The sequence below is a fragment of the Tursiops truncatus genome, chromosome X, assembly GCF_011762595.2.
Source record: "Tursiops truncatus isolate mTurTru1 chromosome X, mTurTru1.mat.Y, whole genome shotgun sequence".
Lineage (NCBI taxonomy): Eukaryota > Metazoa > Chordata > Mammalia > Artiodactyla > Delphinidae > Tursiops > Tursiops truncatus.
In genome coordinates, this window is record NC_047055.1 from 33537877 (window position 1) to 33565064 (window position 27188).

General features: G+C 42.1%; 1 protein-coding gene across 3 annotated transcripts in view; it reads left to right on the plus strand.

Moving 5' to 3' along the window:
- AMOT (angiomotin) overlaps positions 1 to 27188 on the plus strand; it is a 60420-nt gene that overhangs the window by 24085 nt on the left and 9147 nt on the right. For all 3 annotated transcript variants that reach the window (XM_019949585.3, XM_033849509.2, XM_019949586.3), the window contains 6 exons: positions 89 to 599; positions 5405 to 5549; positions 6377 to 6469; positions 8996 to 9141; positions 22757 to 22906; positions 23639 to 23829. In XM_019949585.3, coding sequence (XP_019805144.1) covers positions 89 to 599; positions 5405 to 5549; positions 6377 to 6469; positions 8996 to 9141; positions 22757 to 22906; positions 23639 to 23829 — 1236 coding nt within the window. The remainder of the gene's footprint in view (positions 1 to 88; positions 600 to 5404; positions 5550 to 6376; positions 6470 to 8995; positions 9142 to 22756; positions 22907 to 23638; positions 23830 to 27188) is intronic.

A 27188-nucleotide genomic window follows, 5' to 3' on the forward strand; every position in this document is an offset into this window, starting at 1 on the left:
GGGAGCCTCGTCTTCTCCCTTTCTTGTGCCCCTCTCCCCAGTGCCTTTAGAGGGAGCTTAACCTGAGCACACCCTCCATGTTTTCCAGGCCAGCGCAGGACATCTCATTGCCGTTGTCAGCCCGGAACTCTCAGCCTCACAGCCCTACTTCTTCCCTCACATCTGGGGGTTCCTTACCCTTGCTGCAGTCTCCACCGTCCACTAGATTATCTCCTGCCCAACACCCCTTGGTCCCAAACCAAGGAGACCACTCAGCTCACCTGCCTAGGCCGCAGCAGCATTTCCTTGCTAACCAGGCTCACCAGGGGGATCATTACCGTCTCCCCCAGCCTGGCCTGAGTCAGCAGCAGCCGCAGCCACCGCCGCCGCCACACCATCACCACCATCACCAGCAGCAGCAGCAGCAGCAGCAGCCAGGAGAAGCCTATTCAGCTATGCCTCGGGCTCAGCAGTCGTCTGCTTCGTATCAGCCAATGCCAGCCGACCCTTTTGCCATTGTTTCCAGAGCCCAGCAGATGGTTGAGATTCTCTCAGATGAGAACCGGAACTTGCGGCAGGAGTTGGAAGGATGCTATGAGAAGGTGGCGAGACTGCAGAAGGTGAGGCCCCCCTATGGGGATATTTGAGTCTTTTTGAAATCTTATTGGTTTAATATCGATGTAAAAGTCTCCACTTGTGGGTCCCTGCATGACTTATGGGCGCATCTTCAGGATTCTTATATTTCAAGGTTATAGATGGAGCAAACTTTGGAAAAGCCTTCTGCCTGTCTTTCTAGCAGAAGTAACATTTCGCAGACACCACAGCCTTCAAGAAAGCTTAATTGAGTGTTTGAGAAATACGAAAGGCAGAGAAACTGCTTCAGAAAGTCAAGAACACTGGAGAGGTCTGTGTAGGTGAAGGACCTGCCAGCATAAAGACTTTTCCTTTTGATTATATTTTCCCAAATACTGATTTTGAATGTTAAATATAAACCCATAGTTCCCAGAAAAATCTCACCACTGAAGTTAGATCCTGCCCTGCCTTGTTCTGGAAAGGGCTTAGAGTACTTTTCCGAGTGGCAGTTCTCACAGTAACCCTTTTTCAACACCCTTTCCTTTTCCCTCTTCTTGCTTTGGTCCTTCCCTGCAGATCAAATTCAACATCTGCTCTCTTTCTCTGGTGTGTGTGGGGGGCAGGAGGGGCTTAGCACCACAGCTGGGTGACAGGTGACAGCCCTAGGCTGAGGAAGTAGCAAAAGGAGTGTATGTCCCAAGTTCACATTCTTTCCTGGGCCCCTCCTGAGTCTACTGCGGCTGGGACTTTAGCTCTTGAGTGCCCTAAGCTAGGAACCTTACCTCTTGGCTTCCAGTGGCTGTTGGTGAATGGGGTTATGCCTTTGGCAGCCTCTTTACAGCTTTTGTCATTGTGGAGCTCCTGTGGTTTGATCTCCTGACAATGCAGACTGTTCGGGGAGGTGAGGGTGAAGGTGGAGGAGGGAAGGAATGTTGCCTGGTATTGTTCAGCGACTCTGTCCTTAGAAGACACCCAGGAGTGGAAATTTCAGGGGCCTGAATGAAGCTGACAATATGTAAACACCAGATCTGGGTCCTAATGAAGAGGAGGGCTTACTATCAGCTAAGTATTTTTATGTAGCAAAAAATGCTTACCACCTACCCAGTGTTCCCAAGTCTGGATGGGGGTTGTTGGGTAAGAAATGTTTCTTCCCAGCTTTGCCCATAATTTAACATTTTCTCCCTCCTCTCATACCTGCCCCCCCCATCACATTGGTACAATAAATTAATCATACTCACACACTAGAAGCAGACTGGCCTATTGGCTGATTAGGTTTAACAGTTGATACTGCTCCCTAAACTCTCTATTCATGGTGGCCCTGACCCCATCTTTGATGCAGTAAACAGATGATGGACCCAGATCTTCTGCAGGCTCTCTTTGCCAGAGGATGGTGAATTTTTTTTTGAGGGGGAGGGTGGGTGGCAGGAAAGCGGAGCAGAATAGGATTTGGGTTGTTGTTTTGTTCCCCAGTATGGGGAAAAATGCCTCAACCAAGCGTAATCGGGACAGCTTGAGTGTTGGGAGAAGTGAAGGCCGACCCAGTGCTGCAGTGCATTAGAGGCACAGGTTGGGGAGAAGAGGACAAAGAAAGTGGGGAGAATAAGGTAGATATCAGCTGGTGCTAGAAAAAAGAAGGCCCGAGGCTCATGAGGGGAATAAGTAGACAGAATAAGTCTGGAAACCCACCACCATCCTCCCTCTCCCCTGCCCGCAGACCAAACCAATGGATACGCCCTTCTGTGACTTCTTTTCCTGGAAGGTCCTGTTGACAGATGTACAACTTGCCCTTTTGGAGGGAACAGTATCTACAAAGAGGGTAGGGAAAGGATCGGTACAACATCTTGAAAGAGTCCTCTGAACAGCTTGAGTAAAGGGACAGCCTTCCACGAGGATGAGGAGAAAAGGGAACCCTTGTACACTATTGGTGGGAATGTAAATTAGTGTCGCTACTGTGGAAAACAGTATGGAGGTTTCTCAAAAAACTAAAACTAGAACTACCATGTGACCCAGCAACTTCGCTCCTGGGTATATATCCGCAAGAAACAAAAACACGAATTCAAAAAGATACATGCATCCCAATGTTCATAGCAAAATTGTTTACAATGGCCAAGATATGGAGGCCACCTAACTGTCCATCAACAGATGAATGGATAAAGAAGATGTGGTATGTATACACATACACACACACACACACACACACACACACACACACACACACACACACACTGGAATACTACTCAGCCATAAAAAAGAATGAAACTTTGCCATTTGCAGCAACATGGATGGACTTGGAGGGCATTATGCTTAGTGAAATCAGTCAGACAGAGAAAGACAAATACTGTACATTATCACTTATATGTGGAATCTAAAAAACAAAACAAACTAGTGAATATAACAAAAAAGAAGCAGACTCAAAGATATAGAGAACAAACTAGGGTTAAGAGTGGGGAGAGGGGAAGGGGGAGCAGAGAGATAGAGATAGGGGATTAGGAAGTACAAACTATTGTGTGTAAAATAAGGTACAGGGCTTCCCTGGTGGCGCAGCGGTTAAGAATCGCCTGCCACCGCAGGGGACACGGGTTTGAGCCCTGATCCGGGAAGATCCCACATGCCACGGAGCAACTAAGCCCACACACCACAACTACTGAGCCTGTGCTCTAGAGCCCACAAGCCACAGCTACTGAACCTGCGTGCCTAGAGCCCATGCTCTGCAACAAGAGAAGCCACCGCAGTGAGAAGCCCACACACTGCAAAGAAGAGTAGCCCCTGCTTGCCACAACTAGAGAAGGCCGCGCATAGCAACGAAGACCCAAAGCAGCCAAAAATAAATTAAATAAATAATATTTTTTAAAAGCTACAAGGATATATTGTACACCACAGGGAATATAGCCAATATTTTATAGTAACTATAAATGGAGTATAACCTTTAAAAATTGGGAATCACTATATTGTACACCTGTAACATAATATTGTACATCAAATATAATTCAATAAAAAACCATAAACAAACAAACAAAAAATGGGGACTGCCTTCCAGGTGTGGCATTCTGTGGGGCACTGGAAACCCTTGTACCCTAAAGGCTGCCCAGAGCAGACCAATACCAAGCCTGCTCTTTCAAATGGAAATGTGTATTTTCTCTACTGAGCACTTGAATTTCATGCAAAAGCTTTATCAGGCTCAGGCCTTGCAGATCTTGTCTCTAAATGCCATTCACCAGTTTTCACCTTCTGTGCTGCTATCTTGGTGCCATCTGCAAGGAGAAAAACACTCTCAAGTCTGCTCTTTTCTGTGGTGTAATCCTCATTCGTTTGCAGGCAGTCCTGCCTCAGGCATCATTTTGGAGCTGGGACAGGTGGAATCTAAGTTGTTTGGTAACCCCACCTTTCTCCGAGTCTCCCACGGGGGGCCTGATATTTCTCCCCATAAAGTAGCCTGAGCTTTGTTAAGGAGGATAGTGGAAAGCTGAGAAGGAATGCAGAATGGTTGCAGGAGTCAAATTTTATTTGAAAATTGCTTAATAGGCCATGAGGTTTACTTATCTTATACAAATCATATGCAAATATCTCTGTGGTTGTGATATGTGCAATGAAACTCTACTGGTTCCAGAAAGACTCTGGAGTCTAATTTCTTATTTTCTTCCAGATTTGGGCTGATTCAGGGCAGGACCCTTTCTCTTTGAGGTTGTGTGTGTGTGTGTGTGTGTGTGTGTGTGTGTGTGTGTTTCCCTTTTACAAGATTTGCTGGGGTGTCATAAAACACAACTCTGATCATGAGTTTCTGTTAACAACTCTGATCGTGAGTTTCTGTTAAAAAATCTGTTCTGGTTTCCCACTGACTACGGGATAAAGTCCAAATGCCTGGCATTAAAGCCCTTTTATGATCTGACTCCAATCTGTCTTTGCAGCCAGATCTCACCAGCTTCCCCCTGTGTACCCCACAGTGTCCAGCCAAACGAGACTACTGGTCATTCTGGGAATGCATTCGCTCACTCAGAATAGAATACCCTTCCCCTCACCTCTGCTCATTGAAATCTGACCCAGCTTTCAGGATCCGACTCTAAATGCCACCTCCTCCCTGAAATTCTTCTCCTCTCACTTCACCCCCAAGCAGGAATAACCTCTTCCTCCCCTACACTTTATAACTTTACTCCTACTTTTCTTAATAATGTATCTTTCCCTATATTCTTTTACTTGATTAGACTGAAAGCTTCTTGAGGGCAGTTATAATGTCCTCATTCATATCTACACACCCTACAGTGCTTTAAAGAGTTCTTGTAATACTTGGCCCCTGGTAAATGTTTGTTAAATTGAACTGAACTAACTACATGAGGCTGAGGCTTCGGGGTTTTAGGGTTCACCTCTGCCACTGACTTGCTCTAGAAAAGGCCGTTGAAGTCTTCTCTCTGCTAAAATGGGGAGAGGTACCCTTGTGTAGGCCAATATCATCCCGGATTGAAATAAACATATGAAAGCCCTTTGAACGCTCTGCAATAACTATATACATTATTATTAATATTTTCAAAATTAAGAAATTCTTATTTGGAAAGGAAAATCATTTATAACTATACTTATGAAATTTATCCTCTCCTACCACCTTCTCTGAAGGCAGAAACATGTATTTGTTTTTAACCTGAGGAAATCTCGTGACCTGGTGAGTTAATTACTGAGCTCAAAGTTGAACTTAGAAATTCTTCCAGGAAACTTTTCTCATCTGACTGTGTTATGCTTGCCTCCTGGCCATCTGTAAAGCCCTGGGAGAAGTTGTCATTAAGGATTTACATATATGTTTTCAGATCGTCTTCCCCATCAACTTCCTGTCATCATCACTATCTTTCATTTTGTTGTTGTTCAGGTGGAGACAGAAATCCAGCGTGTCTCAGAGGCATATGAGAACCTTGTGAAGTCATCCTCCAAAAGAGAGGCCCTGGAGAAAGCCATGAGAAACAAGCTTGAGGGCGAGATTCGAAGGATGCATGACTTCAACAGGGATCTGAGAGGTGAGGGAATCACTTCTGAAGCATCAGTCAAGATGGTGAAGGGAACAATAAGGTCCTACTGTAAACAACGAGGTCCTACTGTATAGCATAGAGAAGTATATTCAGTATCCTGTGATAAACCATAATGGAAAAGAATATAAAAAAAGAATGTATATATAAATATGTATAACTGAATCACTTTGCTGTGCAGCAGAAATTAACACAACATTGTAAATCAACTATACTTCAATTTAAAAAAAAGGATGGTGAAGGGAAGGGCTAAGCTAAGGAGCACATGGCGAGGCTTCTAGGTCTTGTCCAGCCCACTAGGATAGTCAGCAAATTGCAGAGCATAGACCAGGCTAGGTTTTTGTGACTACAGTAGTGTCTGGTCCTAAGCTTTCTTAATCAAAGTGGGATGCACTGATGTGTGAATCAGACAGTATCCCTCCTGGGTCTCCTGGACCCACTTGGCCTGTGCCCATAGTCTGTGTTACCTCTCTTCCTTTCCAGGTTTAAAGATTTTGTAATAACTTTGATGATTTTTTTTCCTGGTGAATGAAATCTATCATATATTCAGGGATGGATTCCTTGGTTGGAATTTAGAAATCTGCACTAAGGTTTTGTCAGTGAGGAGTGAAAGTATTAAAGTACTCACCTCCTCCTTCCCCGTCATGGTCTAGTATGGTTTTTGGGATCCACATTTGCAAACCTATATCTGTGTCACCCCTTCTTGTGTAACAAGAAGAGACAGGCTTGTTTTGCCCAAGATCACTGTTTAGAGGGCAAATAGCATGTGCTTGGAAGTTTGTCCTTAGGGCCCTGTTGATTGTCTCCAAATTCCACAGAGCGTCTAGAGACGGCCAACAAGCAGCTTGCAGAGAAGGAATATGAGGGGTCAGAAGATACCAGAAAAACCATCTCTCAGCTCTTTGCAAAAAGTAAGTCTGAAAGCTTCAGCTGCAGGTATTAATATGTGGGTGGGAGTGAGGTGTATGAAAAGGTTACACAGTTCTATTTAGCCTTCTAGAACAGCCAGGGCAGAGTGAATGTCATCTAAGGATTCTTTTTCCTGTTCAAGCATGAAGTTGGGAGATTGTGTTCTTTTCCTTCCGGCCAAGAAGGCTGCTTGCTGCAACATCTAGTCACATCAACATAACTCCTTCTGTATTGAAACAGAGAAGCCCCTTGGAATCCCTGCTTTTTGTCATGCTAGCTGAAAAGGACCTTGATAAACTTGGGGTCCCTTAATATTGAAGGGATTTATCATTGAAGGCTGCATGTGTTGGCTCTGGAAGAGATGGGATTAACATGCAGGATTAATGATTAGTGCTTAGAATACCCAACTTGTACCTGGGGCTCCCTTAAACACCCTGTATTGTATCATATCATTCCATGTTGGGGGATTGCAAGGGTAGCTGGAGGGAGACCACTGCTAAGGCCTCAACTAGTGACTCTGGTGTGGAGTTGGAGGGTGTGGGGGAGGGCAGAGCTATGTCTTCCTCCTAATAGTGTTTCCTTTGTCTGGAAATACTCCTAGGACCCTGACAATGAATTAATCTTCTTCTTTATCGGGTCCCTAATGGACTCCACCCAGCTAGACAATGCCTCATTCTTTCCAATTGCCACAGTAAAACCAGCAATAAAAACTACACAGTGGATTGAGTCCATAGGGAGAGTGAATTTCGGGGAAAACAGATGATCTACCCTGACTCCGGCAGATGCCCATAGTTGGTATCCCCTACCCCTAGCCTCCACCAGTGTGGTTCCCAGCTGGAGGGCGCTTGGTGGGGACTTGTCAGGCCCCATCTTTGCTGGGCCTCCACATGACCCTTTCAAGTCATTCCATGCGGCTTCCAGTCAGCTTTTACAAGTTGTTTGATCTTCACTTAACAATATCTCCCTCCCTTCCTGGGTTGTTCTCTTGTGCTTTGGCTTTAGAACTAGGGCTTTTTTTTTTCTTCCTCATTTCTCTGAGCCTCCTGTTCCTCTGTCAGTATGTCTTAGAGAAAGGAATGTAGTTTTTCTGGTGTCATCAGTGTTTAGTGTAAATTGTTGTGAAGTTGCTTTTGCAGTGTCACAGTTACCTTGGAAGCTACTTCACTGGTGGAGAGGGTGGCAGCCTCCCAGCATAAAACAAAACAGAAAATGTATGGATTCTTGGCCCTGGATCTGCTACTTCACACTTCTCCCTGCATGGAGATGGTATTTCAGGTGTCCTAGGAGTTCTGCTGCTGGTTTATAAAATGTGGTAATTTAGTAGGTCAAATTGTATTCACAGCAGGGTGAAAGACTGTCAAATGGTTCTAGAAGGGAAAAGTGGACTCTACCTAGTAGGCAGGGAAGAGGACATGACTTTAATTTCTTTTGCCTTTGGGCGTCAACAGGGCGCCACAGGGTTGGAAGTATGTCAGGAGCCAAGAAAGCCCTCTTGAAAAGGCCCCCTAAAGAGGCCAGACCAATGCAATCCTAAGAGAAGGCCGTGTGGTACAGTACAAAAAGCTTAGAACAACCTGGCCTTAAGTGTGGGCTCCACTACTTTCTCTCCAACTGTGGGACCTGGTACAAGTTACTCAAGCCCTCAGAGGCTCTGTTTTCTCATATGCACGATGGAGAAGAGAATAATACAACACCTGCCGTGTATGGTTGTTCTGAGGATTAATTTATTACAATACTCGGTATGCAATAAGTATTCAACAAATGTTTATTTCTTCCCAAGGTACATCTGAATAGATATGTAAAGTCAGAGTGGGAAGGAAGGTGAGGCTGTCCTATTAAAGTCTTTCCTACAAACTTATATATCAGTGTCTTGAGAGGAAGGGCACTCTACCTCCCAATGAGAATCAAAACCTCTCATTTGAGTTTCTGGTATGAGATCTGTCCTAGTTAAAAGGGGAGGGACCTAGAAAGGCATGAGGCATAACTACATGTGTCATGGTCATCTGTAGCTACAATGTGATCATGGATTGACCTCAGTTAGAAAATCATGTTAGTGAGTAAAGGGTGGGATTTGCGGTTTTATGCATTTTATGAAATACCATTTTTATATCAATTTAATATACTGTCATGAGGAAACAATGGGGGAAATTTATGGAGGCTCAATTGCTCATTGGCCAAGACAAGACTGAGAAATAAAATTGAGGAGACAAGCCTACCTGTTCTTCTGACATATGTGTGTGTGTATGTGTATGTGTGTATATTCTTCTTTGTATAATACCTTCCACAACACGTTTTACATCTACTTTCTCACTGCTTCTGCACAACCACCATTGTTAAGTGACTTCTGAATTTATACAGCAAGTTAGTGGTAGAGCCAGTGATAAGAGTCCAGATCTTGGTGTCCTGCTTCTTGTGGCTGTGTGTGAGAACACTAGAGCGTCTAGTAATGGGGATTATTGTCAGTTTTGCTCAGGTAAGGTTTTGAGCTAGCTCTGGAATGGCAGTATTGATATTTCATGTCCTGATAGATAAGGAGAGCCAACGGGAGAAGGAGAAACTGGAAGCGGAGCTGGCCACTGCCCGTTCTACCAACGAGGACCAAAGGCGACACATTGAAATCCGAGACCAGGCCCTGAGCAACGCCCAGGCCAAGGTGGTAAAGCTGGAGGAAGAGGTATGTGTAGTTTCCTCGGGTAGCATATGAGCCTGAGGGTAGAAGAGCTGGGGAACCAAGGGCACTGGGGGCCCCCCACTTTGGCAAACTGGCAGCTGCATCATCCCCCAACAGGAAGGTACCATCTGCTACTTCTAGTTATAACTGTGCTGATGTGAGTAGACCTTGATTTGTTTTTTCTTCTCTTCAAGTTCCTTCTTTTTGCTCCAGATTAGAAAGTCACCAAGGTCAAGGATAAATTTTCATTTGCTCATTCATATAATAAGCTAACCACCCGCCTTCCCTAAGTTCTGACTGTGTACCTAGCCCTGCCTTAAATTAAGCCTATGACAGATTTTATATATATATATATATTATATATATATACACTTACAGATGTATATGTACACGTGTGTGTATGTATACACACACACACACACACACACACACACACACACACATATATATATATATTCCAGATATTTTAAGGTACTCCAAGGATGTTGAAATCAGAATGGTCCTTGTCTCCCCATGCTCAGTGGGAAGTTGGTCCTCTCAGGCAAAAAAAATGAATCTTGAGGGCTATGCCTCTTGTTGGATTTATTTTGCAGATTGATTTTTGAATAGAAGCAATCTTGGGGTGCCTGGCACAGGATGGGATCCAAGGACCATTTACAGTTTATGGTAGGCCAAGAGCTCTGCCCTGGCTCTTACTGGCTAGGTTCTGGAATGTAGGTATGTGGTAGGGTGAAGTTCTCAGTTATTTGTGTGCAAGGATAGAGCCTTTCCTTGACAAATGCAAGGGCCCCCAAACTACTAAGCATCTGATTAATATGTATCTGATTACTCTCAACGTAGATGTTACTCAATTGCAACACTAAGCTGTGTTTATATGAAATAGAGGGAACTTTGCTGCTGGCCTGTTATTCATTAATCTTGGATGTCAGTTGTCATTGTATTGGAGTACTACTAGGTCTTAGATGTTTTGCACTTCAGGGAATGGGTATATTCCAGCAAAAAAATGACGCTAAAATGTAACTTGGTAAAGAAAATTTCACATCTCACTGACTTGTCTATTCTAAAATTGGAATTGTTTTAAAAGAAAAAAATAGCCTCCATTATAAGAAGCTGAACTCTTTATAAACTTGAGATTACAAAAAAGTGTTTAGTGACCAAACCTTGAGCATTCTGGCTATTGCAGGTGAGGTATCTTTCCTACTTTCATTCATTGCCTGCTTCCTCTCCCTTAGTAAGAATGTCTAGTTCTTAAAGATCTCCCGACTTACAGATATCCTTTGATTTCTTTTGTGGGTGTTAACACACTTGTTGGAGCTATATTGTGGGCTCATGCTTTTCTAGTAGGTGATGCCATCTAACCTATGATGTCCTTTAACCTGAATTGCTTAATTGTTAAACTTCAGGTTGTATAAAGTCAGGCTGATGTCTGCTTCATCAGTTGTCTAGATCAGAAATACTGCCAAGTTGCTTTATTGAAAATGAGGGATACTTGTACACGCTTGGTGTCCAGGTCTTAAGAGCTTAGCACACCCTTTAGCCAGCCCTTCGCCATACCTCATATATTCCCTTCTTTTCCCTTTTTGCAAGGAAATGACAGAGTAAATTACAGGACAGGGATAAGACTGTATTCTTTTAGAGAAGGGAAAACTGAGAGACCCGCTGAGTAGTTTGCTGGTGGTCACATGGCAAGTCTTGGGCAGAGCCAGGAATAAAACTGGAATCTCATGACTCTTCATTCCCTAGACCCTGCTGCCTGTCTCCCCGTCTGAATCATCCTTTGGTTCCACTCCCAAAAAGAAAATGTGGGCGCCTGTTCAGATTTAGTAACCTCTGCATCTCTTAATTTGAAAAGAAATTGCTTTACCCATTGGACCCCTGTTTTTCAACAGACTATGAGAAGCTTGTCTGGACTGCTTTGAGATTGGGGTATATAAACAGCCCCACTGCCCCTCCTGGAAGGGTGCCCCTCCAGTTGGAGATAAATGGAAACAAAGATTCTGCAACCATCTTGGTTTGCAGTGTCTGAGGGCTCAGTGGTAACTGGTTGTTAATCATGGAAATAGTATACTTGTATGGAGAGGATCTTAATCTGTAGTTCCCACCGGGCAGCCCTCACTGAAACAGTTGCCTGACATATATTTCTGACTTCAGACTTCTGAGGCTTTTCTGGGAATTTGTTCCAGAGATTTTTAGTTATTTTCCAAGGCCCTGCTCCAAAATATGTAGATTTACAATTTAAAGAAGAAGCTCTAAATATTGGGCTAGGATTGAATGATGGCATCTAGTGGTCAGAGATATCTCACATGAACTCCTCAATTATTGTTAATTTTTTAGTCCTCATCCAACCTGTTCTTTTGCATGGAGTCTAGTCGTTGGGAAATTCTGAGTTGCCGTTGCTAAAGGAGGCGGAACCTTTGATGGGGAGAGCAAGCTTCTACCCAGTGGAATCAGAGGCAGAGGCCATGTAATGCCTTCCAGACTCTCAAGCCAGATCACCTCTAGCACATATAGGGGCTTTAAACCACATCTCAGGGAAAATCCACAGATTCCTATTTTCCTTTTCATTTTAGTAGCCTATCAGAGCTGAGTCTGCTCCTGGGTGGTATTTGTCCTATCTCCTCCATAATATTCAAAGGAAAACATTCCTTTCCCTTATCTTCAAAGACAGGAATTGATAACTGAAGTTTTGCTTTTTTGCTGTGACTCAACCCCCACTAGGTCTCATTTTTCCTGGGGTAAAATTTTTAAGTACAGAACGTTTAGGAGGTATTTAAGGTGAGTAGGTAGCCCTGGAACTAATCTAGTAAGGTTTCTTCATTGTGATTCCTTCACAAAATTAGTGAGCATTTCTAAATCAATAAGAGTATTCACAAATAGAAAATATATCCCTCTATCTGTTGGAGATGGCTCAAGTCAGGTCATGTTGGAAGGCAGAGGGATATGTCAGATGCCTGCCTATGTCTCATAGAAACAGATAATTTAGTTATGGCTTACAAATGGCACCATGCATTTTCCTTAGAAGTTCTTCTAGGGAAAACCTCTCTAGTCTACTTAGCAAATGAGAATTAGGGGAACTTTTCCAAATTAAGCCTTTATTCTAGGGAGTATATTCTTAGCCTACTAAGTGCAAGGCCACTCAGGTTTAACTATTTTGCGTTGCATCGAGATGGTCAGGTTGACACATATATTGACTCATTATGTTGTACACCCGAAACTCATGTAATGTTACAAGTCATTTATATCTCAATAAACAAAAAAAGATGGTTAGGGAACGGTTATGACTACTTTAATGGTCTGAAGACTCTTGCATATATTTATGTCTTTCTCTTTACAACGTCCTCATTTAGATACTTTTCCTAAAATCCATTCCATCTTTCTAATCCTATTAAGTCTTTTGCCCATGACACTCAACATTCACTGTGCTCTAAGCTCTATACAGAAATGGTGCCTCAGGCTTACAGAGAACTTTCTCCTGCAATCACAACTTCCTTCCTCTTCCAAGTTCAGCACAGATTCTCTCACAGACCCTGCTCTGCTGACCTCGAGGGATACGGTATCTTGCTGAGAAGGGGATAGCACTCTAAAGAGCAGATCTGTTTTTTGGTGATTCACTATAATCCAGGTCTTGCCACCAATCTACAGCTTATGCAGCAGGAAGCTGGCTGGCGTAAATGGTGCCTTTCCATCCCTGCCCTTATCTTTCGGGACACGTAGGTCCTGTTGAAGTGGAGGTTCATTAAACTCCAAGTCAAAAGAATTCTGTGTCCTACAGCAACCATGGTATTCTCCCATTCAAAGAGACCTCCCTCTGCCCCCCACTAATTTGACCTCACTGGAGAGTTTTGACAGATGCCTGGCATATCCACTCACAAGGCTCAAGGCAGCCCAGGCTTCTGGCTGGCTGCTGTCTTATGATGATCCAGAGCCGAGCCACTGCTTGGGTAATTGTTTCAGGGGTGGTGGGAAAAAGGCCCTGGCAAGATCAAAGAGGGAAGATGCTGCGGGTGGGCTGCTTACTGAGCAGAGTGCATAGGAAGGGATAGAGCGGAATGTGGGAGGGCTGGCAGAAAGAGCCAGTGAGCCTTGTTCTTTGGCTTTAGGCTAGATTGACAGCCACAGAGATTCAGGGGAAAAAAGGACCCAAGTGTTAACCTTTTCTCAACTGCAACGTCTGGTGCAGACATTTAGACATTGCAGTGAAATCTCTTAGTGGCGGTGCATTTTCCAGAGTCATTTTGCCACTCCTCTCAATTCTCCAAAACTAAATTCATATTGTTTCACCTCATTTCCACCATTATTCTTCATGGTTCATATTTTCTCTTATTTCTAGATCTCTTGCCATTTATTTGATTTGTCTCTTTGGTTTTAGAGATACATCATTTTCTGTTATCACACCTATCCACACAGCACAATAACTAGTCTCCTTCTTTGCCAATATTAGAGGAAGATGTCCTAGGCATAGACATTTATATGTCTAATCCAAAATAATCCTCAAACAGTAGGATTTTGTTGGTATAGGTAAAACTCATACAATTGTTATAATGGATTATAAATGTGACAGAAGATCTGAGGGTATGAATTATGTGTGCATTGAGAGTATTGATAGGAATTCAGATAAAATACATATCTACCCAGGAATCTTCCAGAGTGTTCTGTTGACTTATTTGAAGGGCATTTCATCTAAGGATGGCTTTTCCCATATTTATGGCAGCATATTTTCTTTGAAGTAGGTATTGCTCCACTCAGTATAAGAAATTATGTTCCCCACCCCCAATAGAGGTGGAGCTACTTCTCAAAGCTTGATTTTCTCAGTTTTTCCTATGATTTTGGCTTTTGAAATTCCCAAATTGAAAGTCTCGTGTATTTTTCTTTAGCCTCCTTAAGAGAATGAACTCCATTCCCTTGGTAGCAAGTTTCTAGGCGTGGTTTTTTTTTTTACTCTTCAATTCTTTTAATATCTACCAGTGGACCACAGCTTCTTGGCAGTGGACACAGGCAACTTGCTAATACCAGGGTAGTGTTACCAAATTGCTTCAGAGGGAACTCTTACTTGGAGCCGTGGGCTCCTGGGCAAGGCTAAATAAGATCAAATGGAAATCACTGAAGGCTCATGGAGTAACATATAACTTAGTTGTATGAAGGAGAGGAGCAAAGAAAGTACACTTCAGTTGTGACATTTGTGACACCATAAGTGTTTGGAGTTCTGGGTGATAGAAGGGAAGATGAAAATCAGACATAATGAAGGATGGCCTCTGTGACACTGGACTTAGTTCTGTATTATTCGTCTCAATGTCCTTTAGTCATCAGAGTGTGTGTATATGTTGGTGTTCATCTACCTAATAATAGTAGCCCACCCCCTCTATCCATATTATATATTTTTATTATTTATTAAGACTTTACTTTTTTAGGGCAGTTTTATGTTCACAGCAAAACTGAGGGACAGGTACAGAGACTTCCCCATATACTCATTGCTGCCACATATGCACAGCCTCCCCTGTTATCACCTGCCCCCACCAGAGGGGTACATTTGTTACAGCTGATGAACCTACATTGACACATAATCACCCGAAGTCCATAGTGTACATTAGGGTTCACTCTTGGTAGTATACATTCTGTGGGTTTGGTAAATGTATGTAATTATATGTATACATCATTATGGTATCATACAGAATATTTTCACTGTGCTAAAAATCCTCTGTGTTCTGCCGATTCATTCCTACCATGTATTTTTAACCTTTCAAAAATATTTCCAAATACTTACTACATCCCCACTATGAAGCTTGGAAGTTTCAGTAGAGTAGGAAATTAAAGTGCAGACAGTTTATACAGTTAGTAATACATCTAGAAGAAAACCCAGATCTCTTAATTCCAAAATATCCCATACTATGCTTTGTCCACCAGTGAATAAATGGAGAAGGTTGATGATTAAATCACTTCCTTACAAATGGCTGAGACAAATGGGTAGCTTTAGGGGCCCTAGAGGTAATTTTGTGTATAGCCATCCTTGAAAAAATAAATTTGAAAGACATCTGCAGTTGTTGGAAGGAGGGAAGAGATGCCATCACGTGGTATTCATTTGCAGGGATCAGATTTTCCTGAGTCAGAAGGGGGTTAAGAGATCTGCCAAATGCTTGGGAATGGGTTCAAATTATTGCAGAAGTGCAATGGAAAAACATGATTGATTGAGCTCAAGAGTATTTGCTCTATTCTTCAATAGGTTGCCTTCCTGCTGTTCTTCCTCCCAATTTTATGACTCCCCTTTAAAAACTTATCTCTTAATAGGAATGATCTGAAACCCTTATCTTGACTTTCCAAGCAAAGTGAATACATTTATGAATGTGTGTGTTTATTATTTTTATATTTTCACGGTTACAGCTAAGCTATGCTCATTCTTGTTTTTGTATTTGACAGTTATTTAATATTAACTGGTCACCAAGAGTGTAGTGAAAAATGAACTAGATCTATAACCTAAGAGAGATATGAAGGAAAATAGAGGGCCCTATCCTTAAGTGGCTTATGGGATACTGCCCTTCAATGGGGCACAGACTTTGTCTTGCCTCCCATTGCATCACTACTGCTCTCAGTTGTAGAATAGGGCCTGATGTGTGATAAACATTTAGTAAATATCTGTTGAATGAATGAATCCACACTTGAACAAAATCTTATAAAATGACTGCTAATAGAGTGCACGTTATAAGAGGCTCTAGGGAAAAGCAGCGATCAGGCTCAGGTAAGATTATTCAGGAAGAGCTCCTTGAGAGTTTACTGATATGGTGAGGAAGGATGAAGAAATGATCAGACTAATACAAAGGTTGATCATTTGCATAGTAGGCCTGGTAGAATTGTAAGGCAGTAGGAGCCTAGAACATTGACAAAGGCATTTCTAAGAGGCATATCTAGGATGGACAGGGGACAATGAGACAGTAGATCGGGGGGTGAATTGAAAAATACCAAGTGGTTTAAAATATGGATGAGAAAGAATAGCTGTGGTCTAAAGAAGTGAGAGAGGAGGTGTAAAGTTGCCTTCGATATATAGTAGGTACCTAATCAATAGTAGTTCAGTGGATGTGCTAGCAGTAGATTGCTTTTGTTCTTAAATAAGGCAGTGCCATAATGTTCTACTCGAGCAAGTCTGTTATAGCAATTGTATGTCAGATGGACTGATTGTGCGTGTGTGTATGTGTGTGTATTCATCTGTGCATAGGTGCTTGTGTGTAGATGGGAGAGGGCAACAAAGTAAGAAGATCTATTAGGTTATTATTCTAATCATTTAGTTGTGAAATAAGGACTTAAACTATGTAGGCTATGAAAATGTAAGGAAATGAAAGAATATGAGAGATGTTATTTAAAATTAAGATATAGTGACAGATTGGATATGGTGGTCAAAGGAAAGAGGGAAGAAAGGACAATAATTCCAAGATTTGGAGACTGGAAAAACAGGATAAATGATTATAATGGCTGAACTATTGAAGGGATAGCAGTTTGGATAAAGATGAAAGCACATTGGGGCACATTGTTTCAGAGTGAGAAATCTTGCCCCCAGCTAGGGGTCTGTGACTAAAGAGAGTAATAATAACATTAAAATATGAATATAAGCAGTTGTGAGAATTGTGGCATGAAGGAAATCTCCAGTAGTGCTGAAGTGGAGAGCAGGGTTTCTCAACCTCAGCATTATTGACATTTGGGGCCAGATAATTCTTTGGTGATAGTGATGGAGGAGGCTGTCCTGTGCATGGTGGGGTGTTGAGCAGTATCCTTGGCTTCCAGTCACAAGATACCAATAGCAACCTACCCCCAGATGTAACAACCAAAAATGTCTCCACACATTGCTAAATGTTCCCTGGGGATAAAATCACCCCCAGTTAAGAACCGTCAGTATAGAGGTAAAAGAGTAAACTACCATAGATTGGACCTTTGGGGTATAGCAGGAGATGGGGATGAAATTGGAAGGGAAGGTGGGTCTAAAAGATCAAGACAGAAAGTAAGAATGATTTAAGGAACCATGTTAGGAGAACACAGGTTTAGGGAAGCTAGGGAAGGGGGGTTTTGACAGGTTTTTGAAAATTGGCATTTGGTAAGAAAATTTAAATGGATGGAATGAGTTCCCCCATTCACTGAGTATCTAGAGGGAACTCGGTTCTGGCTTCTTCTAGAGATCTGTGGGTACTTGTCTCTACACCAGAACCACTACCTTGGCTTTAGAAACTTTTCAAGTGAACTTTCACTTCCTTGAACACTAAAGGCATAGAAAAATAAATCATCTAGGATCCTATAGAGAGTACACACCTTATGTGATCTGTCTCTTACATGTACATACACACAAACGAAGGCAGGACTTTTATGGGGTTTTTTTTACCTCCAAGAATATACCTATATAGATTTCTAGGATCCCATTTTGTCCAGTCCCCTTAGTTACTGGTCAGTGGTGAAGATGAAAAGGGGAAGCTTAGATTCATAAAATATTTGTGAATTGAAAGACTATTAGATAGACATCTGTCTATCCTACTGTTGCTGGTTTTTTGTTGCTTTTTTTAAACTTCTTAAAACCTAGTGGGCAAGGCGTTCCTAAGAGAGAGAATGCCATATCCAAAGGCAATGAGGGCTAAAATACGAGGGGGTCCTCGGGAACCTAAAGTTATTTAACCATGCTGAAGTGTCAAGTGTGAAAAGATGATGGAGTGAGGTAAGATGGGAAGCCCATTCTTTAGGGAAAAAAGACAAAGCACAAGAACATATATACAGTAGACCCTTGAACAACACTGGTTTGAACTGTGTGAATCCACTTAAATGCAGACATTTTCAGTAGTAAATACTATGGTGCTACACGATCTGCCACTGGTTGAATCCCTGGATATGGAACTGTGGATATGGAGGAACCACATATATGGAGGGCTGCCTATAAAGTTATACATGGATTTTCGACTGCAGGGAGGGTCAGCACCCCTAACCCCCATGCTGTTCAAGGGTCAACTGGATATTCATATGTATCTTCAAAGATGTAACAGTCTTTTTCTTGAAATTTTTATGTAGAACCCTCATTGTAAAACACATAAAAGTGGAGCCACTTGATACAACTCACCCATTGTAGTGGCTTCTGAAGCACTCCTTAGAACAGTAGGACTGTGGAACACAGTTTGAAAATCACTCCAAGGGCTGGCACCTTATCTATAAAGGAGCAGATAGTACATATTTTCAGTTTTGTGGACCATAGAGTTTCTTTTGCAACTGCAACTCTCAACTCTGCCATTATGGCAGGGAGGCAGCCCTAACCAATAGGTAAATGAATGGGCATGGCTGGATTTGGCCCACTGCTGACCATTTTGGTTTGCTGACCCCCCAAAACCCCCGTCATTTTTTTTTAACAAATGGGGACTCTGAGGCTGAGAACAGGGAAGCAAATTGCTATTAAAAACAGAGCTAAGACAAGAACCCAAGTCTCCTGATTGCCACCTTGTTCCTTTACCTTTCAATTTGCTGTCAAATAGAAATTCCTGGGTGTGTGTGTGTGTGTGTGTGTGTGTGTGTGTGTGTGCGCGCGCGCGCATGCGCGTGTGGCAGGGAATGAGCTCTGCCTAAGTGTCTTTAGTTAAACAGTACCTTTGACTATAGTTAAAGTATCTCTCACAAAGTGGAGGTGCTCTCTAAATCGTGTCATTTTGAGAGAATATGGTGTCCTTGCAGCTACTCAGTACTCTCTTCTAATTGTATCTCCAGTGAAAGGCCTTGCCCTATAAAGATATCTGAAGCTCTGTTGCTTGAAGGGTTTGAGGCCTAGTGTTATATGTCTTCCTGGGGAAAAATAGCTGTGTTTTTAATGTCTTAATTGATGTGTTTATTAGAGTTATTGAGATAATGAGAACCATGTCAAGGCTATCTGGAATGAATGTTCAATGTTGAGAGGACTAGAGTATGTGTGACTTGGGATTAACTTTTTCTTTAAAAAAGAAAACTCTGTGCACTTTTTGTGCCGGACACTCTACTAAGCACTTCATTTGTTATCTCATTTGCTCCTTTTAGAGGTATATCAAATGATCATCATCTCTATGTTATGTATGAATGAGTAAAGGGAAGTTCAGGGAGATTAAGTAGCTTTCCTCAGGTTGCATACCTAGTAAGTGGGGAGCCAACATTTGGACTGGGGTAGCCTGAGGCCAGAGCTCATGACCTTAACGATTTTACTGTATGGCCTCTCTCTTTACCTAGAAGGAACCATTGACATTTCTGATGGCACTGAAAGGTGAAGTTGGGGATCTAGGATGTCTTAATTACTGAGCTAACATTTGAGGAACTTAGCACAGGAGATAAGTTTATAGAAGAGAGGCAGAAAAGGGGATTTACCATAATGAAGGAAAAAGTGAAGCATATAAAGTTCAGGATAGTACAGGTGTTAATAAGCCGCATAGACCTTTGTTCCTTTCTATGTATAGATGAGATCTAGAAAACATAGAATATGTAACTTAGAAGATAGCCTGCTTTGTGGATTGCATCTTTAGAGGGTCTTGCACTGGTAGCTTCCAACAGTTGTCCTTTTGTACCCTAAATTACCTAGGTATTAAGCATTTACTAGGTGATCTTGGTGTTTATAGCTGAGCTGCACTTTTTCTTCGTCCTGTATATGGGTATTGTGATTCATAATTGGACATAAAGTTAAGAGATTCGTTAGGGAAGATGTAAAAGTTTCCCTCAGAGAAAACTATGATAGGCAAAGCGTTTGGGGAATTTTTAAATTATCTGGAAAAATTCCTGGGGATTTGGATATTATGTTGTAAAATCTTCTCTCTTATTAAAATAGTTATTTTGGGGACTTTAATGTCCGTGACTCTTGGTTTTAATATCTGCAAATGTCCTTGATTTTCCATACTACTCGATGGTTATTTGGATCTGCTGACATAATAGATTGGCACTTTGCACAATAAAAAAAAAGATATGCAAAAGAAAAGGAAGTAGAAGAATTATGCCAACAATAGAGGTCCTGGTACCTTGTGGAAAATCATCCCAGTGGCAAAGCACGATGGGATTTTCCTTGGCCTGGTTTGTGGAAGTTGTCTGACTTGTGTGACTATCTTCAGCCAACTCAGAAAACTCTCTGGGCCTTTATTGCTTTTCCCTTCCAGACAGTTGGCTCAGTGACTTCCACTGCTGGGGATTCCTTAGCTAAGACATTGAGGATTCCTTTCTCAAGAAAGGCAGGGCATAGAGAAATACACCTAGTCCTGACTGCTTATTTTTCAGTTCTCTGAGCTTACGTTGCAGTACTTTACCGTCAAGGCAAGAACTGCATACTATCTAACTTTAATTGCCTTTAACTATAACTCCCGTAAGCCTCAGTAATTATAGTTAACACTGTCTGCATTAACATTGCACTGCTCCCCTAGGGTTTTCAGAGCGATTCACAAATAAGTGCATTCAACTTTAAATAGCTCATCAGGATTATAGAACCCAAAAGGCAAAGGATGGAGGATATTTCCTGCTCTCCAATTATTCAAAGCTTAGCAAATAGGAAGGCAGAGGCATCCATGGCCTAAAGGTCTTGATTGCCCTAGTCAGTGTTATTACAAATAGTCGCATATCCCAGGAAAGAAAGGTTTAAGCTTATTGAGAGGATGAGAATGGCGATTTTTGTTTCTTTTATTAACTAGGGAAAGGTCTAATGGATAAAAACATTTAGACTTATAACTCACCTCAACTGGTTTACAAGGCTAGATTGAACTAGGCCTTGGAATGAAAGGAAATGTCAAGAAGTGTAGCACGAATTTTTAAAGTTTTCCCAGTCACCTAGGCAAGGCATAATGCAAGTCTGGTAGGAAAATATAAGTTTTCTTCCACCTAGAGAAAGTTCAGGAATTCTAATTTGGAGAGAGAGCAGTTATAAGACAAGGAGAGTTTCCCCATTAGCACATGCCATTGCTGTCTGAGTGGACATTCTAGAGAGCAGTGATTTGGACACATTACCACGAAGGTCTTACCTGGTTTCTGCAATGAGGGTATCAGGTTGGTTCTGCTGGTCTGGCCCCAGCTAAATGGATGTGGGCAGTGCTGGTAAAATGGGTAACCTCTTACATTGCAACTGTCTATCTAGGTATCTCAAGGGCTTGAGAATTTGTTGGAAAGTTAGAGTTGAGCTGAATTCTTGAATTTCCTTTGGACCATGTTATCAATAATATTTTCACATTTAAATCTTAATAATGAGAGTATCCCTAACCGCAGGTTTCACGAAAATAATAATAACAGATGTGACCAGCTTGGAAGAATTTCTACTTTAGAAAGAGTCCATGCGTTGATTTTATTAGCAAGAGAGGCACCCGCACAAGTATTATAGGTATGAAGAAGCACCATCTGCTCATTCCTAACAATTTGGGAAGGCTGCACTTTCCCCTATCTTCTTAGGTGTTGAGGGTATGTATGCCTTCTTTAAAAAGCTCTGAAATTCTCTTCATTCCTTCATTTCAACAGAGTCGGGGATTTACCATGATGGGATTTGCCTTGGAAGTTACAAGGGTACAAAGAACTCAAACTCTTAGTCCCAACCTGCTTCTACCTTTGTTTTTGGTTATGGTTCATAAGCTTGCAAAGAGGCAGAATCATATTTGATCTCATTTAGTCTTAGATTTGATTCATTACTTTGCATCTTTAGATATCTTTAAAGGTCCCAGAGTGATAGTTGAGAGATTACGGTCCAATGTTATCAACTCAGGCTCATGAGTGAGGCAGAAATCGCAAGTGACCTGTGTTCTTTTAATAAGAACTGGGGGAGGGGGCAGTGCTGGTCAATAAAGAGACTAAAGATGAACCATTGCATGGCAGCTTCACTTTTTTTTTTTTTTTTGGCTACACCGCGTCTTAGTTGCAGCATGCGGGATCTTCATTGCGGCACGCGGGATCATTAGTTGCGGCGTGAGGGATCTAGTTCCCTGACCGGGTATCGAACCCGTGCCCCCCGCATTGGGAGCGCAGAGTCTTAACCACTGGACAACCAGGGAAGTCCCAGCAGCTTCACTTTTGAGGAGCAGAAACATTCCAGGAGAGCAGTGATGATTACATCGAGTAATTACCAGGACTGTAGAGTTCAGAAAGACAATTCTGGCCTCCCTCTACGTGCAGCAGTTGACCACCCTTTTTCTCTCACTTGGAGAGGAGACAGCTATATAAAGTGGGTAGGCTTCCTTTCCATTCCGAATTAAACTCTTCTCCCTGGAGAGCCCCCCTTTTATTTTTTTAGCATTCCCCTACTATAATGACCAAAGTAAGATATACCCTCTCCCAGAATATTACAGTTTATAGAGTGAAGAAGAGCAGAGGTGAGGACATCCATAAATGGGAATCTTAAGAGCTTGCCATCTAAGACAGACTCTACTGATAGAAATAGACTTGGGGAAAACATAGAGATGGGGAAGGAGGGAGAGATGAAAAAGGAGCTCGTAATTCCTATCCCTTGAGACATTATCTGTATGGTAAATACAAGGCAGCCCGATACTCATGAAGGACCTTCTTGCCATTCATGCTTTTCTGGAGCTGGACAGGAAGAGATCTAAACACAAGGCTGGATTTGGGGGCTGTATAACTGACCCTGTTGTTCTCTTTCCTTCTATCTTGTAATTCTCCCAACCTGGATTTTCAGCTGAAAAAGAAGCAAGTGTACGTAGATAAGGTGGAAAAGATGCAGCAAGCTCTCGTACAGCTCCAGGCAGCGTGTGAAAAACGAGAGCAGCTGGAGCACCGTCTCCGGACACGACTGGAGAGAGAACTGGAATCCCTCCGAATCCAGCAGGTATAGACAACGTCAAGAAAATGAGTTGCTCCTGATTGCTTATTTGTCAGATAGTGTCTGACATGAGAATCCAAAAACACACTCTTACTCATCTTCAGGTTTTTTGCCCCAACTGATCTTACTCCAGGGCGCCTCCCAATTGTAAAGATGAAGTTGGCTTCCTTAGCTTCCTATCGCAGCAAAATCCTTAATGCCTATTATCTTGCACTTTTTGTTTTCATATGAACCCCAGAAACGGTAGGCCCTATAAGAAGTGAAGATACTATACAGATAGACTCCTGGACATTTTAGGATTGGAAATGGTCTTTAGAATCATTTGGCCATATATCTCCTCATTTTTAGATGAGAGAAAATCAAGACCCAGGAAAGGTGGCATGACTCCCTTAAGGTCATACAACAAGTTTAGGGGCAAGGCAGAGACCAAATCCTAGATTTTTAATTTCCGTTTCTATGGAGAACCATGCTGGCCGGCAGGGCTAGTGATTTTTAAACCATTGATCCACTTTCTGAGCAGCACGACCATTTGACACGGCAGGCTCCTTTCGTGATCGAGAGTCTCGTACTCAAGCCCGAGGTAGAAAGTCCTATGAATTCCCCTTGCTTCTGAATCGGAATCCAAACTGAAGTGGCTTGGGCAGTAATCCTTTCCAAAGATGAGGGCTCTTCAAATGGGACTCAGCCACTGTGGTCCTAACTCATTAACATCCGGGGTCTCGGCATCTCCTCCAACAGCGCCAGGGCAACTCTCAGCCCACCAATGTTTCAGAATACAATGCCGCTGCACTGATGGAGCTCCTTCGTGAGAAGGAGGAGAGGATCCTGGCCCTGGAAGCTGACATGACTAAGTGGGAGCAGAAGTATTTAGAGGAGAATGTGATGAGACATTTTGCTCTGGATGCTGCAGCCACCGTAGCTGCTCAGAGGTAAGTAGCTGGCTGGTAGAGTCCCTGAATGAAGGGCAGGGGTGGTGTGGAGAACAGAAAAGTGACTGATGAATAGACTTTCCATGTTTTTTTGCCCATAATGTTGTTTCTTTTTTCTCAGTTTCTGCTTAAGTGTGTGGTTTTTGTTTTTTTTCAATCTGGTTATGCAGAGACTGAACAACTGTGGGGCAGAGGGTCTGGGATTTGTAAATTAAAGTTACTGACGAACTTACTGGAATCATAGTTCAGCTTTCTTCAGGAGCCAGAACACTTGCAGATGGGATCAACTGAACGTCCGCACACCTCCTTCCCCAAAGCCTCAGGTTCTTTCAGCCACATGTGTCGGTTTCTTTGTTTAGCCGCAGGACTGGAATGGAAGTTTCTCCAGAGAAATGCCACTCAGAAACTAAATGTCACTCAGGAGTGGCTACTGACATTTGATAGCTCTGGCTTGTCCAAGGTATGCCAAAGACTGTGCTGAACATGAATCTATCCCTGCCCTTTGAGAAGGTCTATATTTGAAGCCCACATTCTCTGTGCCTCCAAGTTCATCACATGTAAGCAGTCACATTCCACTTGGTAAGGGAGAGAAAGTGGCAGGAGGCGTTTTCATTTTTTGCCCTTTATGTGTTCCCCTTTTCTCATTATAAACATTTATTATTGCTCTTTGGAGGACACAGTGCTCTTATCCAGTTTGTCTCGCTGCTGTTTGTAATCATCAGTTGGGAAAGAAACAAACGCTAAATTCAAATCAGGAGATGATGTGGATTGTTGGCGATACAGACAGGGCCATGGTCTGGAGTTGGGTCTCTAAAGCAGGCTATAGCATATTGCACCCAGATAGGTCTCTATCCAGAAAGTTATTAAAAACCATGGCGTTGTTTTTAGCATTCTCCTAAATGCGGTGAGCCGGCAGAGCCTGGCAGCACTTGCCAGACTTTGGGTTGGAATATGTGTGTGGAGGAGGCAGTGGATACATTTATTTTCGAGTCCTTCTCATCCCAAATCAGAGGAAGGTCAATGCTTAAAAGCTGGACTGGTGGTTTGTAAACCTATTCCCAATTCTTCAGGAAGACATCTTACGTTTCTCTAACATGCTCTGTCTGTCTCCAGATACCCCCTAGAAACCTTAAACAGATTGCAATTGCCTGTGCCTTGATTTTGAGGTCCTCATGGGCTTAAGCTTACCTGTCTTTTTTTTTTTTTTTTTCTGAGAACGGTGTGCTCAGTCCATGCCAGTGTAGTAATAGAGTGCAGAGAAGCCCCAGCTGGGCTGGAAGATGGTTGATAAGTTTGTAGGCAGCTTAGAAGCAGAATGAAGTGTAATGTTAGCTGTTGGTTCCCAAGAAAACACCTGTGCCCAGTGCTTGTTCAGAGGTTATTCAGGAAACCCTAACACTGACAAAGAGGTGCAGGGCATTTTGGTCATCTTTGAGCAGAAACTTAGAAAGATACAGCTCATGAAAGTGTGCGGTGTGAGAAAATGTTGGAAAGCCAGGGTTCTTGGTGCTGGGAAGTTCACTGTTGAAACTGACTTCAGAATAGACTCCAAGTCAAAATGCAGGAAAGCTAGGAGGTTGTCATTTGGGGGCCTTGTATAAAGAAACTACCCCTTTCCTTCCTCCCTGGAAAGTTTTGAATATTGGGAGAATCCCCTTTCAGATGGATTTCTTTCCAGAATCTGTTGGCTCCCATAAAATAGATTTAATTTAAATTGAATTCCTTTAAATCACCAGGTAGAAAGTTTCCATGCAATCACTGTTTTCAGTAAATGCTTATCATTTAATATGGTAAAAAGCAGTCAGTTCCCACCTAATAGGAACACTTTGTAATAGTTTCCCGGACAAACATTCCATATCTGGACTGTGTACCTTTTGATGCCTATTAATACAACCCACAGAAAAGACTGAGAGATTGTATTTGAATTCCTGTAAAATGAGAGAATTGGACTAGGTGATTGTTCCAGACCCTTCTATTGCTAAGATTATACTATTTTTCCAAAGATTTGCTTCTTATGCTCTGCCACGGAGATTAGTTTCCTTCTCCTCCTTTCTTTCTTTCTTTATGAGATTTCAAATTTGGAAAGTAACATTCAGAAAACTTTGTTTCAGAACCTGTGGGCTCTTCTGCCTTCCCTTCCAACATCTCTTCTTGCCATTTCTTTTCTGTCCAGTGATTTCACTTTCCCTCCTCCCAACCCTAAATGTACTGACCAAGGTTCTGTTCTTCACCCCTTTCTGTAGTAAAGGCTTTATATTCTATTTTCTTCCAAAATAATTTTTAAGTGCCTAGGATATTGGCTGCAGATGGAAAGTGCTCAACATATGTTTGAGTAATGAAGGAAGGAAAAAAAGGAGAAAAAAGAAAGAGGGCAAAAGGAAGAAGTAACAGAAGAAAGGAAATGCTTTCTAACTCTATACAACTTAAATCCTTACATCTAGTGCCACATTGTACCAGCCTGCTCAGTTTCTGTGTATTCTGCTTATTATTCTGAGATATTAAGTATCTCAAACTTAATATACTTGTAAAATAATAGCTCATACATAAATAATAAGTTGTGCAATTAGGAAATGTTGCTGGGGTCATACAGTGGTAGTTGTAGAAATTTTTCAATTGAAGTACTATTCACATATTTAAAAACCATGTGAATTTAAGTGTCTGGTTTGGTGAATGTTGGTAATTATATATAATAATGTAGCCACCACTACCGTCAAGATAGAGGACACATTCTAAAGTGCCCTTATGCCCCTTTAACTTGATCCCCTCCTCCCATGCCTGACCCCAGACAACATCTGTTGTCATTGTAATTTTGCCTTTTCTAGAACGTCATATAAAAAGAGCCATATAATATGTACTTTTTCTGTTTGATTTCTTTCACTCAGCATGATTACTTTGAGCTTGCTCTAAGCTAATGCGTATATCAATAGTTTATTCCTTTTTATGGCTGAGTAGTGCTCCATAGCATGGATGTACCACAGTTTATGCATTCACTTGATGATGGATATTCGGATTGTTTCCAGTGTTTGGCCACTGTGAATAATAAAATATAGATTTTTAATATAGGAATAGACATCTGTCTTTTCTCAGGTGAGAAGACATATTGGGTTATCTGTTTTATACCCATTCCGGCATTTTGATTCTGTGAAGCATCTCTTGTCAAAGGGAAAGCTGTCAATGCAAGAAATCACACGTAGTGTTTACTATATAAGATATGCTTCTAAGCGCTTTACAGTTATTGCTTATCTTCACAATAATTCTTTGAGAGAAGTACTGGTATCCATTCTACAGATGAGGAAACTGAGGCACAGACAAATTAAAGAATTCCCCTAAGATCACACAGCTACTAAGAGGCAGAAGAA